This window comes from Borostomias antarcticus (assembly GCF_949987555.1).
Source record: "Borostomias antarcticus genome assembly, chromosome: 8".
In the NCBI taxonomy this organism is placed as follows: domain Eukaryota; kingdom Metazoa; phylum Chordata; class Actinopteri; order Stomiiformes; family Stomiidae; genus Borostomias; species Borostomias antarcticus.
This window is the reverse complement of record NC_140241.1, coordinates 8,538,730-8,555,188: the sequence shown is the minus strand read 5'-3', so window position 1 is coordinate 8,555,188 and position 16,459 is coordinate 8,538,730. Positions and strand designations below refer to the sequence as shown.

Genomic DNA, 16,459 nt, shown 5'->3' with positions numbered 1-16,459 from the left:
ATAAAAGGGTTCCTTTCAAACCATCTGTTTATTTTTTTATTTAAAAAAAAAATCTGACTGAGGTATTCTCACGCCACTCAAATACGATCAATCAATCAATCAATCAATCAAAGCTTTATTTGTATAGCGCATTTCATACCCAGAGGCAACACAATGCGCTTTACAGAGAACAAGGGAGGTGGGCATACGACCCACCCCTACATATTCCAGAGGGAAGCAAAAAAACAGTAATCACCCAGGGGCCAGATAAGTGAGCTGTAAAAATTATTCCCTGACTTCTCTCAACAAGGCGATCGAGCAAGCTCCTGGAGTATGTTTGTCTACCGGCTAAGAACATTTATAAAGCAATACATTACATTAAATTACATTTCAGAGTAAGAGAGGCTAAAAAAGCATCATAGGAGAGACATGGCAAATACGATACCTTTAGTACCTAGCTTTACCTACCTAGCTTTAGAAAACTGTGGTTTATGGCTTTGGAAAGATAGGTACAGTATCCGGTGATACACAGGCCAAGAAGACACAGAGACCGAGCCGTGTCTAGGAGTCAGCCCAGTGGAGTACTGGCGCACGCCAACCCAGCTATGAGACACGCCAACCCAGCTGTAATAATAATGCCCTGACACACCCCTCAGTCAGATTCAGTCCCCCAAAATGTGGACGAGAAGCCTTAAAGGAGTAGTAAAGGGAAAATGCATATATTTATATTTTAATCCCTCTCTTCTCTTCAAAAACTGAGGAGGACTGTCCTCCCCTGCCTCAATGGACGAGCCTCCTCTGGTGCCCATCCACATCCATTTTATGACCAAAACGGTGGTAGAGCAATTATCAGACTTTCTCAAATGTGCTAATTTTGTCAACGTTTTGATCTGAACCATTGTATATGATCATAAGTAACCTTAAAACAGGGGTAAACATGCATTTCCCTTCACTATTCCTTTAATGCCAGATCCACCACTCCCTCAGACCAGAGAGAGATAGAGAGATGGAGAGAGAGAGGGGGGAGGGGGGAGAGAAGGAGGGAGGGAGGGAGGGAGAGTGAGGGAGAGAGAGGGAGAGAGAGATGGAGAGAGAGGGAGAGAGAGAGGGAGATAAAGAGGGAGAGAGAGGGAGATAGAGAGGGAGATAGAGAGGGAGAGAGAGAGATAAAGAGGGAGAGAGAGAGGGGGAGGGGGAGAGAAGGAGGTAGGGAGGGAGAGGGAGAGAGAGATGGAGAGAGAGGGAGAGAGAGAGAGATAAAGAGGGAGAGAGAGAGAAGGAGAGAGAGAGGGAGATAGAGAGGGAGATAGAGAGGGAGATAGAGAGGGAGAGAGAGAGAGAGAGAGAGAGATAGAGAGGGAGATAGCCAATCCTCTGAGGAGCAGACAGGCTCATCACACACGCACGGTTCAAGAAGCCAAAAAAAGAAAAAGCTGGGACACCAATTAGAAGCCATTTCCTAAAGACACTTTTCACCCCGAGAGCCCGACGTGACGTTCACCACACCGTAGACACCGAAAGCATGACTAACGTAAGAAAGACTAATTTGCCCTTTTCGCCCGTGTACGAAAAGCAGAGCTGCTGAGAACGCGTCAACCGGAGTAACGCGCCGTTTCCTGTTCTCTGGTAGGGAACGACGAGCTATGAGACGAGCCTCGGACGCCATCTCTGGCCTCGGACACCCCGGAGAGACCCCCGGTTCCGCGTGGCACCACCCTGAACCGACGGCTCTCCGGCTGCTCGCGGGGGGCCAAGGTCACCCCCCTCCCCTCCCCTCAGCCCCCCCCTCCCCCCGTAGGTGGCAGCCATGTTCCCTGGCCCCGGTTGCCGCTCGGGCGTCTCTCCCCGGAGACGGTGTGACGGACAGGTCGATCAGGGAAAAGGCACTGAGCCAAGCGGATGAGTAAGAGAGCACGAAATCCACCTCTCAACATCCCCTTCTGCCTGCTCTTCACTGTCTCCTCCACAAATCCTGCCTGCCTCGCCCCTAATTCCCTCCCTGTCTCTCTCTCCCTCTCTCTCTCTCTCTCTCCCTCTCTCTCTCTCTCTCTCTCTCTCTCGATGTCTTTGTCCCGTCCCTCGTTCTTCCCACAGCCCGGCCGTGTCTCTCCATCTCTCCCTTTTTCAGCAGGGGGGCGTCAAGTCCTTTCTTGTGGTTCCAGACGTCTGTGTGTTCTGCCGTGTGAGCTCGGTCGGTTAGCGTGACATCGGAGTGATGTGAATCTCCGCGTGTTCGATAGCCGTCGTTTCCTCCAACCTCTGCTTACGGACATGTGTTTCAGCGTGGCAGCTCCCACCCTCTGGAACTCCCTCCCTGTAGAACTCCGCACCGCCCCAACTCTGGACTGCTTCAAGAAACTTCTTAAAACTCACCTCTTTAACATGGCCTTTGACCTCTAGCTTCCGTTTCTTAATGCTGTGTGTCTCTGTCTACCATGTTTGTCTCTTGTCTGTTCTGCCCCTATGTAAAGCAACCTTGGGGTTTTATGAAAGGCGCTATATAAATGAAAGTTATTATTATTATTATTATTATTATTATGGAATGATACCTGCCGCAAAAAAACAAAACGGCACTCCCATCCAATACAGAGCACAATACACACTGGCCCATTTGAGTTTGTTCTGGACCTCTGGAGTCTATTGTTCCCGTTAGAAAGCGTTGGTGACTCAGGACTGTGGTTATTATTGTGGGGCGGACGTTGCTCTGAATACAGATCGTGTCCTCGAGCTCGCTCTCTCGGAGAAACGTCACAACGACCTTCAGGATTCAGAGGTTCGCGCCGGCTCGGTTGGAAGTTCCTCGCCGTCTCGCGCGCGTAGAGACGCCGTGACGGACGTGTGGCGTGCGCACAGTCCTGCCCGGCTGTTGTTTTTTTGGAGTCTCCACCCCATTATCGCCCAGAGTAAATCAGACAGCAGCGAAAGCAATTAGCCTGGAGAGACATTATGCTAATGAGTGTGCGTGGAGCTTGTTAGGTCAGTCTCATTGTGCATGTTAAGCCGTGACTCAGGGCATGGCTACTCCTGAGGAAGATTAATTGTAGCATAAAGGAATGAGGTGCATTATCATAACAGGGTTATTCACTATACATACACTTTTTTATTTTTTTAAGGACAACATTCTACGTGTGGAAATTCACAGGTTTAATCCTCTTTGGTTTGTCTCCCGTGCATCTGTTAGAACACATACTGTACACACAAACAAGTCGCACTCAAAAGGACTCATTCTCCCCAGCTGTAAGATGTTGGAAAGAGGCTGCCAGCCAACCAGCCAGCTAGTCAGTCAGTCAGTCAGTCAGTCAGTCAGTCAGTCAGTCAGTCATCCAGACAGTCAGTCAGTCAGTCAGTCAGTCAGTCAGTCATCCAGACGGTCAGTCAGTCAGTCAGTCAGTCAGTCAGTCAGTCAGTCAGTCAGTCAGTCAGTCAGTCATCCAGACAGTCAGTCAGTCAGTCAGTCAGTCAGTCAGTCAGTCAGTCAGTCAGTCATCCAGACAGCCAGCCAGTTAGTCAGTCAGTCAGTCAAAGTAAGTTAAAGCAGGACTAAATGACTCGAAATATATAAATATATCTCCAGGGCTACACAGCACTTTCTAAGCACCACAAATGGATGAAAACACAAATGAAAAAAACACACCAATAAGTCACACACACCCGTAGTGTTCCACAAAACCATGTGAAAATGGTACTGCTTGTCCTGACAGGAAGCAGAAAACTGAGTTTCCATGTGGCTCTCTCGTACAGTAATCCATCATGATCCCCGGCCTATAAGTTACATCAGCGGTTCACTTCTTAAGCACACGGCGTCGTAAATTCAGCTCACAAATGAAGCCCTTAATCAAACGTTTACGGAACCTTTCTCCGTGTCAATATGCATTAGCCGCTGACTGATTGCCATTTGTCTAATGAATCAATCCCCGCCTCCAAAACTCAGACGCCATTACTTCCCATGACGACGAGGATCACAGGCGGAAGCCTCGCTGGAATAAATCTTCTGTCTCTGATCCTAAAATAACCGGCAGGCCGTTCATCCGGCTTCACACTCGGGGGATAAATGCTCACAGACCAGCATCAGGGCTGTAGTCATCCTGCCTACTATAAATACAAGACTCCAGATCTGAGAGAGTGTAGAGGGTGTGTGTGTGTGTGTGTGTGTGTGTGTGTGTGTGTGTGTGTGTGTGTGTGTGTGTGTGTGTGTGTGTGTGTGTGTGTGTGTAACAGACATCTACTGATCCCCTAATCCAACAACAACAGGACCAGACGACCGCGCTGCCTCTACTGCTCCTCAGCAAGTTTCCGCCTTGAACACCTCAACCCTCACCCTGCCTCCCAGCCTCCCCTCAACCCTCACCCTGCCTCCCAGCCTCCCCTCAACACTCACCCTGCCTCCCAGCTTCCCCTCAACACTCACCCTGCCTCCCAGCCTCCCCTCAACCCTCACCCTGCCTCCCAGCCTCCCCTCAACCCTCACCCTGCCTCCCAGCCTCCCCTCAACACTCACCCTGCCTCCCAGCCTCCCCTCAACACTCACCCTGCCTCCCAGCCTCCCCTCAACCCTCACCCTGCCTCCCAGCCTCCCCTCAACCCTCACCCTGCCTCCCAGCCTCCCCTCAACACTCACCCTGCCTCCCAGCTTCCCCTCAACACTCACCCTGCCTCCCAGCCTCCCCTCAACACTCACCCTGCCTCCCAGCCTCCCCTCAACACTCACCCTGCCTCCCAGCCTCCCCTCAACACTCACCCTGCCTCCCCTCAACCCTCACCCTGCCTCCCAGCCTCCCCTCAACACTCACCCTGCCTCCCAGCCTCCCCTCAACACTCACCCTGCCTCCCAGCCTCCCCTCAACACTCACCCTGCCTCCCAGCCTCCCCTCAACACTCACCCTGCCTCCCAGCCTCCCCTCAACACTCACCCTGCCTCCCAGCCTCCCCTCAACCCTCACCCTGCCTCCCAGCCTCCCCTCAACACTCACCCTGCCTCCCAGCCTCCCCTCAACACTCACCCTGCCTCCCAGCCTCCCCTCAACACTCACCCTGCCTCCCAGCCTCCCCTCAACCCTCACCCTGCCTCCCAGCCTCCCCTCAACACTCACCCTGCCTCCCAGCCTCCCCTCAACCCTCACCCTGCCTCCCAGCCTCCCCTCAACACTCACCCTGCCTCCCAGCCTCCCCTCAACACTCACCCTGCCTCCCAGCCTCCCCTCAACCCTCACCCTGCCTCCCAGCCTCCCCTCAACACTCACCCTGCCTCCCAGCCTCCCCTCAACACTCACCCTGCCTCCCAGCCTCCCCTCAACCGTCCCGCCCGCCCGCCCGTCCGTCCGTCCGTCCGTCCGCCCGTCTGCCTGTCTGCCTGTCCGTCTGCCTGCCTGCCTGCCTGCCTGCCTGTGTCTGTCTGTCTGCCTGCCTGCCTGCCTGCCTGCCTGCCTGCCTGCCTGCCTGCCTGCCTGACTGCCTGCCTGTCTGCCTGTCTGTCTGTCTGTCTGTCTGTCTGTCTGTGTTCAGCTGCTCTTCTGGGAGGGCTCCCAGATATCACAGCAGTGTGGGAGGAGCCACCAGACAGCAGTCACTCATCCCTGCCTGTGACAGAGGCCAGCGTTATCACACAGAGGCCAGACTTATCACACAGAGGGGGTCGTGGGTTTGAGTCCCCCGAGGAGGAGGGCTGGCGGTGGGCTCAGCCGGCGTCACTCTGAGTAAAACGAAGGCGGCGATCAAACCCACGGCCAAACTCTCTTCATCTGCTTCCAAACCACTTGGCCCGGGACCACGACATGACTAATATCACTTCACTTTTAAACGGATACGGCGTCGCTTGAATGATGGTCGACGGCTACAGCGGCAATCAACAGCCGTGGGGCCCGGCAGACTACTGGCACAGCGCGCCGGTGCAGAACTGGAATAATGTCACTTTTCCCCGAGAAACAGCGGCTTTTACACAAAATGTCTTCTTCACAACTGACACATATCGTTCCACAGCGAGCGCGTGTGTGTGCGGGGGCGTGACTGACCGTCATGAAGCCGTCCAGTAGACCAGAGTCAGGTTTGGGCGGAGCCTGCAGGCGCTCCATGGACCACTTCTCTATGATGGAGGCCACCTGGCTGTTCTCCGTGTTCAGGATCCTAAAGCCCGTCATGTTCACACCACTGTACCGGTAGGGCTCCACGTCGAGAGCGAACAGGTCCTGTGGCGGGGGAAGGATACACACACACACACACACACACACATGCATACATACGCAGGTCAGAAGTGGACAGTACGTGAGTTCGGAGGGCAGGCAGGGGTTAACTGTAGGTCATGAGTTGTGAATGGGTTTAGCGTTCAGCATAGATGAGCTAGCGTTAACACACGCACGCACACGCACACACACACACATACATACACTCATGCGCGCGCACACATACACACACATACACACACTCCACACTGCCATATGTGGCCTCTGTGATAACAGAGGGTGTTCATTCTCTCTCTCTCTCTCTCTCTCTCTCTCTCTCTCTCTCTCTCTCTCTCTCTCTCTCTCTCTCTCTCTCTCTCTCTCTCTCTATCTCTCTCTCAAGTGAGAAAATGTCCTGCTGTATCTTCACTCATCATCTCCACATTTCACATTTCATCCCCTTGAAAAATGACTTATAGTGAGAATGAAGCCTTCAATTCATTGTGTTCCTTCGTACGGCTGCTAAAGACAGAGGAGACATTCTGAGCCCTCATTTCAAATGTCTGTCATGATGAGAAGCTCCTGCAGAGCATGAAACTCAATAAGATTAAAATAACTAATTTAAATTCGGGGGAGGGGGCAGAAGAGACAGCATGTTTGTGTGTGTGTGTGTGTGTGTGTGTGTGTGTGTGTGCGTGTGTGCGTGTGTGTGCGTGTCTGTGTGTGTGTGTGTGTGTTGTGTGTGTGCGTGTGTGTGTGTGTGTAAGCACAGAGAGCACTTGTACAACTCCGTGAGAGCAGCCATCTCAAGTAGACCAAGGGCTGTGTCGGTTATTAACACCGAGGGGTGTCAGAGCAGCCCTCTCCTCCTCCTGTTCTCCTGAGAGGAGTTGGGACTCGACCCCCTCTCCTCCCCGGCACCTCCCCCTGCACCGCTGTCACGGAAACGGAGGCTGTCACTCTCACATTCAAAGTCCTATTGGCCCCTGTCGTCAATTACGATCGCTATCGCATCTCCGACGCTTATGGACATGAAAGAGACGGTCGGTGTGCTGGAATATCCCCCCCCCCCTCCGCCCACCACCCCAGAGACTTCCTGGATCAGATTCATCGCCAGGTGTCGGTGCTGGTCGGTGATTTGAGGGAAAACTTGAAGATTGCATTGCGGCTCCCTCCGGCTCACACCTTTTTCTGTGTCAGCGTTCCTCACGGACGCCGAGGTCTAGACGGTGTTGGAGAGAGAGCGATGCGGCAAACGGAGGTGGGTACTTACCAGTGTGGTGAAGATGTAGTGGTAGTACTCTGTCATCATCCCCATGGCCAGGGCCTAGAGGACAGACAGGCAGGGAGAAAACATGGAATGAGAGAGAAATGTTGTTACTGTTTTTACTGTTTTTTTTGCTGTATTCTCAGAAGTTATTTCTGACTTTTTTCTTAGAAATTCTGAGTTTTTTTTCTCAGAAATTCTGACTTTAAACTCAGAAGCTTAAAAAAATAATAAACTCAGTTGTTGGCCCTAATGCTCTTCCGTATTTCTGTGATAAAACCTCGAAGCGAGAGTTAATGTGGACGAACGTCCAAGTAACTCGCACCTTGTGTCCCCGATACGCTACCGACAGCTCGCGAGAGTGCAGGACTCGTTAGCGATATCTGTGGTCAGCGACCAATCAGAGGTCAAATCAGCCTCTCCGCACAGTCCACTATCTGCGTGGGCCAATCAGCGTCCCGGTTGAAAATCCGATCGGATCCGATTCTCATTTGGTGTCCACAGATATCATAGCGTGTTCCCAGAAGTTCTTGCCGTAGCGAGAGCTTCTGGGTTCTCAGGATAGTCTCCCACCTAACGCCATCCCTCTCGTTCACACCGTCCGGACTCCGCTGATACCAGGAAGATGGACGGGTGACGGTAGCTGGCGTCGTCGCGCTAGGCGTTCGAGTGACGTGCGTTTAACGTTACACTGTGGCGCACACTTTGTCTTCTGAAGCCAGAATAAAAACGCCAATCTCTTTCCGGCGAAATTTGCCGTGGAGGTAAAAATCCCCGAAGGTATTTTAAGAAGTCCCTATTAGTGCGTGCGTGTGTGTGTATGTGTAGGTGCGTGCGTGCGTGTGTGTGTGTGTAAAAAGCCTTGGCAGTGTGCCAATCTATTTAAGCTCTAATGATGGTATCAGCAGCAGCTGTTCAGGTGAGTCCTGCATCTCTAAACCATTATATGAATGCCACATTAAGATTGTTTTGGGAAATGGAGAGAGTGATTACACAGGAGGGGGCCACGGCAATAATTGGTGCTGGTGTCAGGTGCGGAACAGTCCAGGTGGGACGGAAAGCCTTCATCATCGATATCCAGTCAGCATTGAGATGATATTATCTTGGCCAATGGAGGGATAAGTACAATTGAGGTGGTGGGTGGGGGGGCAGAAACATGTGGTATTCCTTTGACATTCAGATTGAATCCAATACCGGTACAGTACATGTCTATTCCCATTGGGCAAACCTGGTGGACGTATGTCTCTTAGCCAATCAGAGATCACTATTTATTGCCAGTCACATCCATGTACTGTACCTCACATATGAATTATTGATAACTGGAGTCATAATTACTTCATCACAGAAATGAGAGGCAGAGCTAGCAAACTGCCATAAAACTCGCCTGCAGACTACATCTGAAGTATAAAGAAAATGGACGCCTCTATTGGGTAGGCATCCACAATGAGTCACAGTTAGAGCTAGTCTGGAAGCCAGACCTTGCACAAAGAAAAATTGTTTTTTGTGATAGAGGCTGGCCTTCTATTCTAGCTATCCAGAACGTTTTCCAGAAATTACAAAATAGTGGGCCAATCAGGCACTGCGCTTCAACTGCCTTTCTGCCTCCCCAGACCCTGACTGGTTTCTGTAGTTGATTTGTGAAAATGAAATACAGGCTGCAAGCAGAACAGTTTCCCAAAGCAACGAGCGGTAACGCTAATGGCCGGGTTTCCCGAACGAGTTAAGGAGCACTTAACTCCAAAGTACTTCTTAGCTCCCATACAAAGGGTGGCTTAAGAAGGGTTCAATAACAACAATTAAACAAAAGCATGCACTAGCGGAGTTTCTCGGAGGAAAATGTTTTGTAGTCTATTGGAAACCTCTATATGGCCGGTATGAAACTCTGATTTGTTGTTTCTTATTAACTTTTATGCTTAAAATGTCATATATAGACTCAGCAGAGCTTGGTTGCTAAGAGTTGGGTCTATTTGAATAATTAGCATAATAAGCTAATGAATCTCTAAACACTGGAAATGGCTATAATTAGCTTTTAGTTAGAAATGTGATGTGAAAGAGTTTGTGCATGTTTGTGATGTTCAGAAATGCATCTATAACCATGGTGCAGTCATTCAACCTTTCCTCATTAGCGTAATTTGCATACACTGTGAAAACTTTGGTCAAAATCAGGAAATGGCTAGCCGATATTGTCACATGTAATAGACTTAAAATAGATCTTATAAAAATAAAAAATAAAAACAGAAAAAGCTAGATTTTTGCTTTTAGTTAATTTAGAAAGGTGATCTACCAGTCCCAGCCTGGCTACCAGCCCCAGAATGACTACCAATCCAGCCCCAGACTATACCTGCCCCAGACTGACTACCAATCCAGCCCCAGCCCCAGACTATACCAGCCCCAGACTGACTACCAATCCAGCCCCAGCCCCAGACTATACCAGCCCCAGACTATACCAGCCCCAGCTCCAGATTATACCAGCCCCAGACTGACTACCAATCCAGCCCCAGCTCCAGATTATACCAGCCCCAGAGTGACTACCAATCCAGCCCCAGCTCCAGATTATACCAGCCCCAGACTGACTACCAATCCAGCCCCAGCTCCAGACCAGCTACGTTTTGTTATGCTGGCTGAAGGAGTACGTAGCTCAAGACAAGCACTCCTGCCAACTGAAATCCTTTTGGGCAGCTAGAAGTCCAGACTGTATCAAGATTGTAGAGGTTCAGCCTCGTGCTTTAAGCCACTGAGGCGCTGCTGCTCCAGGTCGACCTAATTGATGCACATTTTACGTTTGTTGATAAAGTTGAATCCGACAATAAACTGCTGTGCGAACGCTTGGTCCATTTATTGTTCTTCCATGTAATCAATAATCCAATAATCCAGAAAACAAACCAGTACACATGTTTGTTAGTGTGTGTGGTCAAAAACTGTTTGCCCTCCATGCAGCAACACCTAGCCAACAACAGGTGAGTTCCTACCTAAATATTATCAGTTCCTATTAACATGCAACATAGTGACCCAGTTGACATGAATTTGGCTCTTACAGAGATGTTTTTTTTTTTTTTTTACGAGGGAGTCTGGCTTCCTGGCCTAGCTAGTAGTCCCTGCCTGGAGTCTGGTGTGTCTGGGAGTTGGGTTGGGAAGTAGCTCTCTTGGTTAATGTGTTATGTAAAGAGCATCACAGAGCAACAGTGGAGAAACTCTCATTATCTTCCATTAGCATGGACTGAATATCACTAACGGCAACGACTTCTTGACCTTCACTACCAATCTGATTAAAAGCCTCTGATTAAAGGCGTGTTGGAGAGGGGCTGTGTTCTGAATAATGTTGTCTTCAATATTTGATAAATCCCGGAAGCAGCTGGTGAATATAAATGCTTTTTAATTGAGTCACATTTTTTAATTTATAATTCCAGCCACTAACTGGCATCCCATTAGAGCACCTTCGAGGCCAGAGCTGGTCTGAATTGATAAGTCTTGTCTGGAATTATATTATACACACACACACACACACACACACACACACACGCCCATGCACACACACACACACACACACACACAGACACACACACCTGTTTAAGTATCCCAGCAGCCATTTCATGACCACAGTCGAAGATGACGTGGAACTCCTTGCCCCTCTTCATCTCTTTGAGCAGGGGCTTGGCGTCCTTGCTATCTGTTGGCAGCTGGCGGATCTTCAGCCGGATGTTGTAGCGGGACGGAGCCTTTATGAGCTCCTGCAACCGGATAAGACCTTGAGAGGAAGACAGCAAATCAAAAACACTGTACACATGTGGGAACTATATTATGTGTGTGTGTGTGTGTGTGTGTGTGTGTGTGTGTGTGCGTGTGTGTGTGTGTGTGTGTGTGTGTGTAAGAGAGAGCATTTGTGTGTGTGTGTGTGTGTGTGTGTGTGTGTGTGTGTGTGTATGTGTGTGTGTGTGTGTTTGTGTGTATGTGTGTGTGTGTGTGTCTGTGTGTGTGAGAGAGAGAGAGATAATTTGTGTGTGTGTATATGAGAGAGAGCATGTGTGTGTGTGTGTGTGTGTGTGTGTGTGTGTGTGTGTGTGTGTGTGTGTGTGAAAGAGAGAGAGAGAGCGAAAGAGAAAGAACACTCTGTTGCAGTGCATAAATAAAGGCATCTTATTTCTAAAGGGAAAATGCAAATATGTATCTATGCAAATTGAAATAACTATGACAGCCCAGTATTCTTTGAATCCCTTGCTGTTAATGACAGCAAAGCCACAAGAACTGATGTCTATTGTCATTCTAATTCCAAAATCCATAAATCCCTCTCTCTACTCATCTCCAACATCTCTCTCACATCATATCACATTATGAACAAACCCATTTCTTCATCTCTCTCATTCCCTCTCCCTCCCTCCTTCCCTCTCTTATCTCCCTCTCTCCCCCCTCTATTCCTCTCTCTCCTCTCCCTCCCTCTCTCTCTCCTCTTCCTCTCTCCCTCCCTCTCTCCCTCCCTCTCTCTTCTCCCTCTCTCTCCTCTTCCTCCCTCTCTCTCCTCCTCCTCTCTCTCCTCTCCTTCTCTCTCTCTCTCTCTCTCTGTCGCTCTTCTATCGTTTTCTCTTCTCTTAATTTCCCTTTTTTGCATATCCTCCAGCTGTTCTTCTGCGGACAAAGCTCTGCTCCCGTCACATCATCTCATCAACGCCACGCACCGTACCGTTCTCCTCCAGGAGACCAACGTACCGTACCGTTGTCCCCCAGGAGACCAACGTACCGTACCGTTGTCCCCCAGGAGACCAACGTACCGTACCGTTCTCCTCCAGGAGACCAACGTACCGTACCGTTCTCCTCCAGGAGACCAACATACCGTACCGTTCTCCTCCAGGAGACCAACGTACCGGCCTATCGAACAGGACCTCATGACAAATTCAATCAAATCGAACTTTATTTGTATAGCGCATTTCATACACAGAGGCAACACAATGCGCTTTACAGAGAGCAATGGAAGGGGGGGCATAGGTCCCACCTCTACATATCCCAGAGGGAAGCAAAAAAACAGTTTCACCATCTCAGCTCAAGCAACATCCTCAGTGTCTTAAGCAGTCCAGTCATAAAGCCTGTGAAAGGCTCCCCCTTTGTTCCCTGGTTTGCTACTCCTGGTGGTTGAGTTTGGATTTTCTCGCCACGTGCAGATGAATGACGATGAGTACATGTGGTTGCGGCCGGTCCGACGGCCATTTATTGTCTTACAGGTATTTGATTGCAGATAACTTCAATCAAGAATGAAATGATTGAATTTAATTGAGAAATGGCGCACAGCAAGTCACCGCACGCCACGTCGGTCAAAAGACTGTTCACCCTCCCGGGCCACACCCAGAGGCTGTGGCGCCCAGTTAAGGCCCTCCACTGGGACACCTTCAGCCTCCCCCTTATACTCTGGGGGGGGGGGGGGGGGGGGGGGGGGCGTTCACCTATGGCCATGCACACTCACTCACCCACACACTAACAACAGCAAAGAACGAATGAAAATCAACTAAAAAATCTATATTTGGCTCCGAAACATCGGCCCCTAATTGTGTTTGTAGAGGCAAAAACACCCAACTTCTTTCCACTTAAGGAGCCATTTCCATTTTTTAGATCAGAATTGAACTTAAGAAATTGAATTTGAATACATTTTATCTTTAATCACGTTCAGTGTTCAGCAACCTTCATTATTGGACCGCTTTCTCACCCTCCAGCAGCAAGCACACTTTGGACACTGGCCTCTCTAGTGTGCGTGTTTTCGCTCGTACAGTAGCTTCCCAACACGTACGTGACCTCCATCTTGGTGGCCATGAACGGGGAGGGAACAGCATTGTCTGCAATCAAGATGGCGGCCCCTGGGATGAAGCTTCTTCTTTCTCTTGACCGTTTCCGTCTCTCTTGCAGAAGAGGGTGATATTCCAGGAGCCATCACTAGATACTGGACCTATCATTGATCAGACCTTGAAAAGACTCCAGGGAGAGAATCTAGGTAGTTCTCAGCAGCAGAATATGATTGGGAGTGAGAACCTCTAAACACTCCGGGTCACTGGATACTTTGGTAATGGGATGGCTGTTTAGAATTGCCTCAACCTCACAGAAAACATTGTTAAGGCTTTCATACCTAGATATACTGTTTGCCCGCGTTGCCTTGTGCGGCCTTTCTGAGTGCAAACTTGGCAGTACTTTGAGACAAAACAGCTCCAAATAAGTGAACCGTCATGTGCTCTCTACTGGACTCATCTACGGCAGCTTTGGAGCATTCCTTGTGGCCACCATAAAAAGTGCAGGAGGTCTGTGTTACTTTCTGTCACCTTTACTTGATGTAACAAGGCTGGTATGTCAGCCATTACTGTTATGGGCTCTTGTCAACACTGACTGACTGACTGACTGACTGACTGACTGACTGACTGTGTAATTTGGGCCTGGAGTAGCTGAGAATTGAGAGAGATTCCCTTGTCTTCTTTTTTGGGTGATACACCCCATGATGAGGGATGTATCATGTATACCAACGCTTCCCGTCTGTCCTTTGGACTTGTGTGGAGGAGAAACTTTAAGCCTTTGATAGTTCAGATTTCTTTTGAACATTCGTTTCAGATTCAGGAAGCGTTTGTTCAGCAACTACGTGGTTGGTGGGCGTTGCGATGCTATCTTATCGGCTTTGGAGGGTAAGTTAATACAGTAGTGACCCTCTAACTTTGACTTTGACAGACTGACTTTTTTCCTCGGAGACTTTCTCATTGAAATCAGTGTTGTGCAGCTCTTGCAGGTTGACCCAGGAAATCCGTATTGACAGTTGCTGTGGCCAAATCCACGTCTTAACTGCCTGCTCCCAATGGGCCATTTACTACCCAACCTGACAAAGTTCTTGCAGCATAGGGTCCATCTTCCTGTGAATTGATCAGGAAAAGGTCTCGTCAGATTCGCTGTGTTAATGCCAATAATTAGTTATCTGCCTGCGTCAATTTAAGTTAACTGGACATTGTCGAGGTAAGGTCTTTGCTTTAAATCGTCCTGTGTTGGAAATGTCTTTTGTTACCGCCATACACTTATGAGTGTAAACTTCAGGTAAAGGCATGAATTCGTTGCTATTGAGTCGATTCACTTGTAGGCCTGAGACTAACAGACTACTGACAGGCCTTTTCCTGGGTCATTGTTTTCAGTCACACTGTTGTTGACTTTCCCTTCTAGGCTCCGCCTCCATTCTGACCTCTGTGTGCAGGATGTGTCTGGGCTGCTCGGGCCGATGAGAGCGAGATTTTACACGCTGCTAAGGAAAAGCGTGGCGCACCGCGTTGCCCCCTGGCCGACGCTCGTCTCTGCCAAGTGACGGAACACAACAATCACAGAGCGCTTCCTCCGTGGAAAAAGTGTAAATATTATCTTTTTCAACTTTTCAGCGCTGATTAAAAAAACGCGAGCCGCCTCGCTTCGGCAGAGTGCCGCGCCCCAAGGCTACGGCCACGCCGCTCCATAGACAACAGTAAAAGGCAACGCGCAAACGCTTTGAAAACAAGTCCAAATAATCTTGTTGCCCTTGACAGATTTCACTTGTACATGTCAGATGAAAAGTGCACATCTACAGCTGCCAGCCCCAGTATGCCCAAAAACAAGCATTAGATAATACTTTTCTCACAGGCTCCTTGGCTTTCTCTGCTGACTTAGACGCCTCAGTTTGAACCTCAAAGTTGATGTGTAGCATACTGAGATGTCTTTGGTTGCTGATGTTACATGATAGATGCCCTTTACAGTCTCTACTCATGTGCCCTTTGCAAAGGTAAACAAAGGATACGCTTTTCCTTTAAAAGATTTGACTTGTCTCTGCGTGTTCTTCTGATCCGAGAGCGCTACTCCAGACTGTGAGCACCATCACAGCAGAGGATGGGACATTTTCAATGGTCAATGTTCACGCTTGGAGCAAATAGAGTGCTTATTGTTGCAACATTGGTTGCATAAGTAGACTAGGGTCTTGAAAGTGACGTGTTTGAAAGTGACTTGGCCTTTTATTCCTGCTTGCAACTGACTCCTGTATATCTCCAAATATCAGGTTGGAACAGCATCTTGGCCTGTTTCTCAATGAAATGTACAAGATCTGTGAATTTAATCTTGTTCTTTCTCTCTTCAAAATCCAGTCTTGTTTTCTGCCTTCTGGTTTCTTGTCTCTTCTCATATCTCCTCCAAGGCAGCAGCTTCGTTAAAAGTGTTGCTTTCTCACGCTGCGCTACCAGATGAGCTGATGAGGAGGAGGCCGTGGCTCAGGAGGAAGAGCGGATCGTTCAACCCCCCCCCCCCCCCCCCCCACCCTGTCCACATGTTGAATTGTCGTTGGGCAAAGACACTGAACCGCAAATTGCTCCTAATGAGCCGGCTAGCACCTTGCACGCCAGCTGCCGCCATTTGTGTGTGAATGGGTGCATGAGAGGCCATTGTAAAGCGCTTTGGATAAAGTGCTATATAAATGCAGTCCATTTACAATTTACCAATTCTGCTAGATCTACGACTCAGTGAAGAGTCAATGGTGGACAATGCTGTTATTTCTCTCTGGCGGCCATTGAACCGCAAAGCATTGTAACCACTCATCACCCTTGGTCTTGAACTCAATAATGATTTTCATTTTGGGTTCCTACAGCACCAATCTTCTGTTTTTTACACAATCATCTTCTGTTAATACCACTTGATAGCCTTTGTGGATGTGCAAGTCACTGAATCCCTCCAACATTTTTATATAACTGCAGTTCACTCTTACTTTCTCAAGGCTTGCTGGATCAGACATGAGTGCTGTTATTCTATTCATTTTCTGAGTCAAAGCACCTTTATTCCTTCTTCTTTTGCTCTTTTTCTCTTCATTTCTGATTCAGAATTATGGTTGGTTCTCTCAGGCTCTCATCACCAGGCTCAAGGCCTACTGTACCTCAGTGGCATTACCATCCACATCCTGGCAACTCGGGATCTTTGTTAAACTTTGCAAACTTAAAAGTCATTTTTCTTCAAAAATATATTATGAACCCAATATTCATTGAAACAACATACTGATTCCTCTAGATTCACTTGAGCCTTGTAACAATCCCGATTGGTGCTT

General features: G+C 49.0%; 1 protein-coding gene across 1 annotated transcript in view; it reads right to left on the bottom strand.

The window, feature by feature from the left end:
- The window catches only part of LOC311312081 (glutamate receptor ionotropic, kainate 2), a gene marked incomplete at both ends in the record, with an annotated part of 148,148 nt that overhangs the window by 73,224 nt on the left and 58,465 nt on the right, over positions 1–16,459 (bottom strand). Inside the window, 3 exons of the mRNA XM_084441950.1 lie at positions 5,988–6,161; positions 7,408–7,461; positions 10,965–11,146. Of these exons, the coding sequence (XP_084298076.1) occupies positions 5,988–6,161; positions 7,408–7,461; positions 10,965–11,146 (410 nt within the window). The remainder of the gene's footprint in view (positions 1–5,987; positions 6,162–7,407; positions 7,462–10,964; positions 11,147–16,459) is intronic.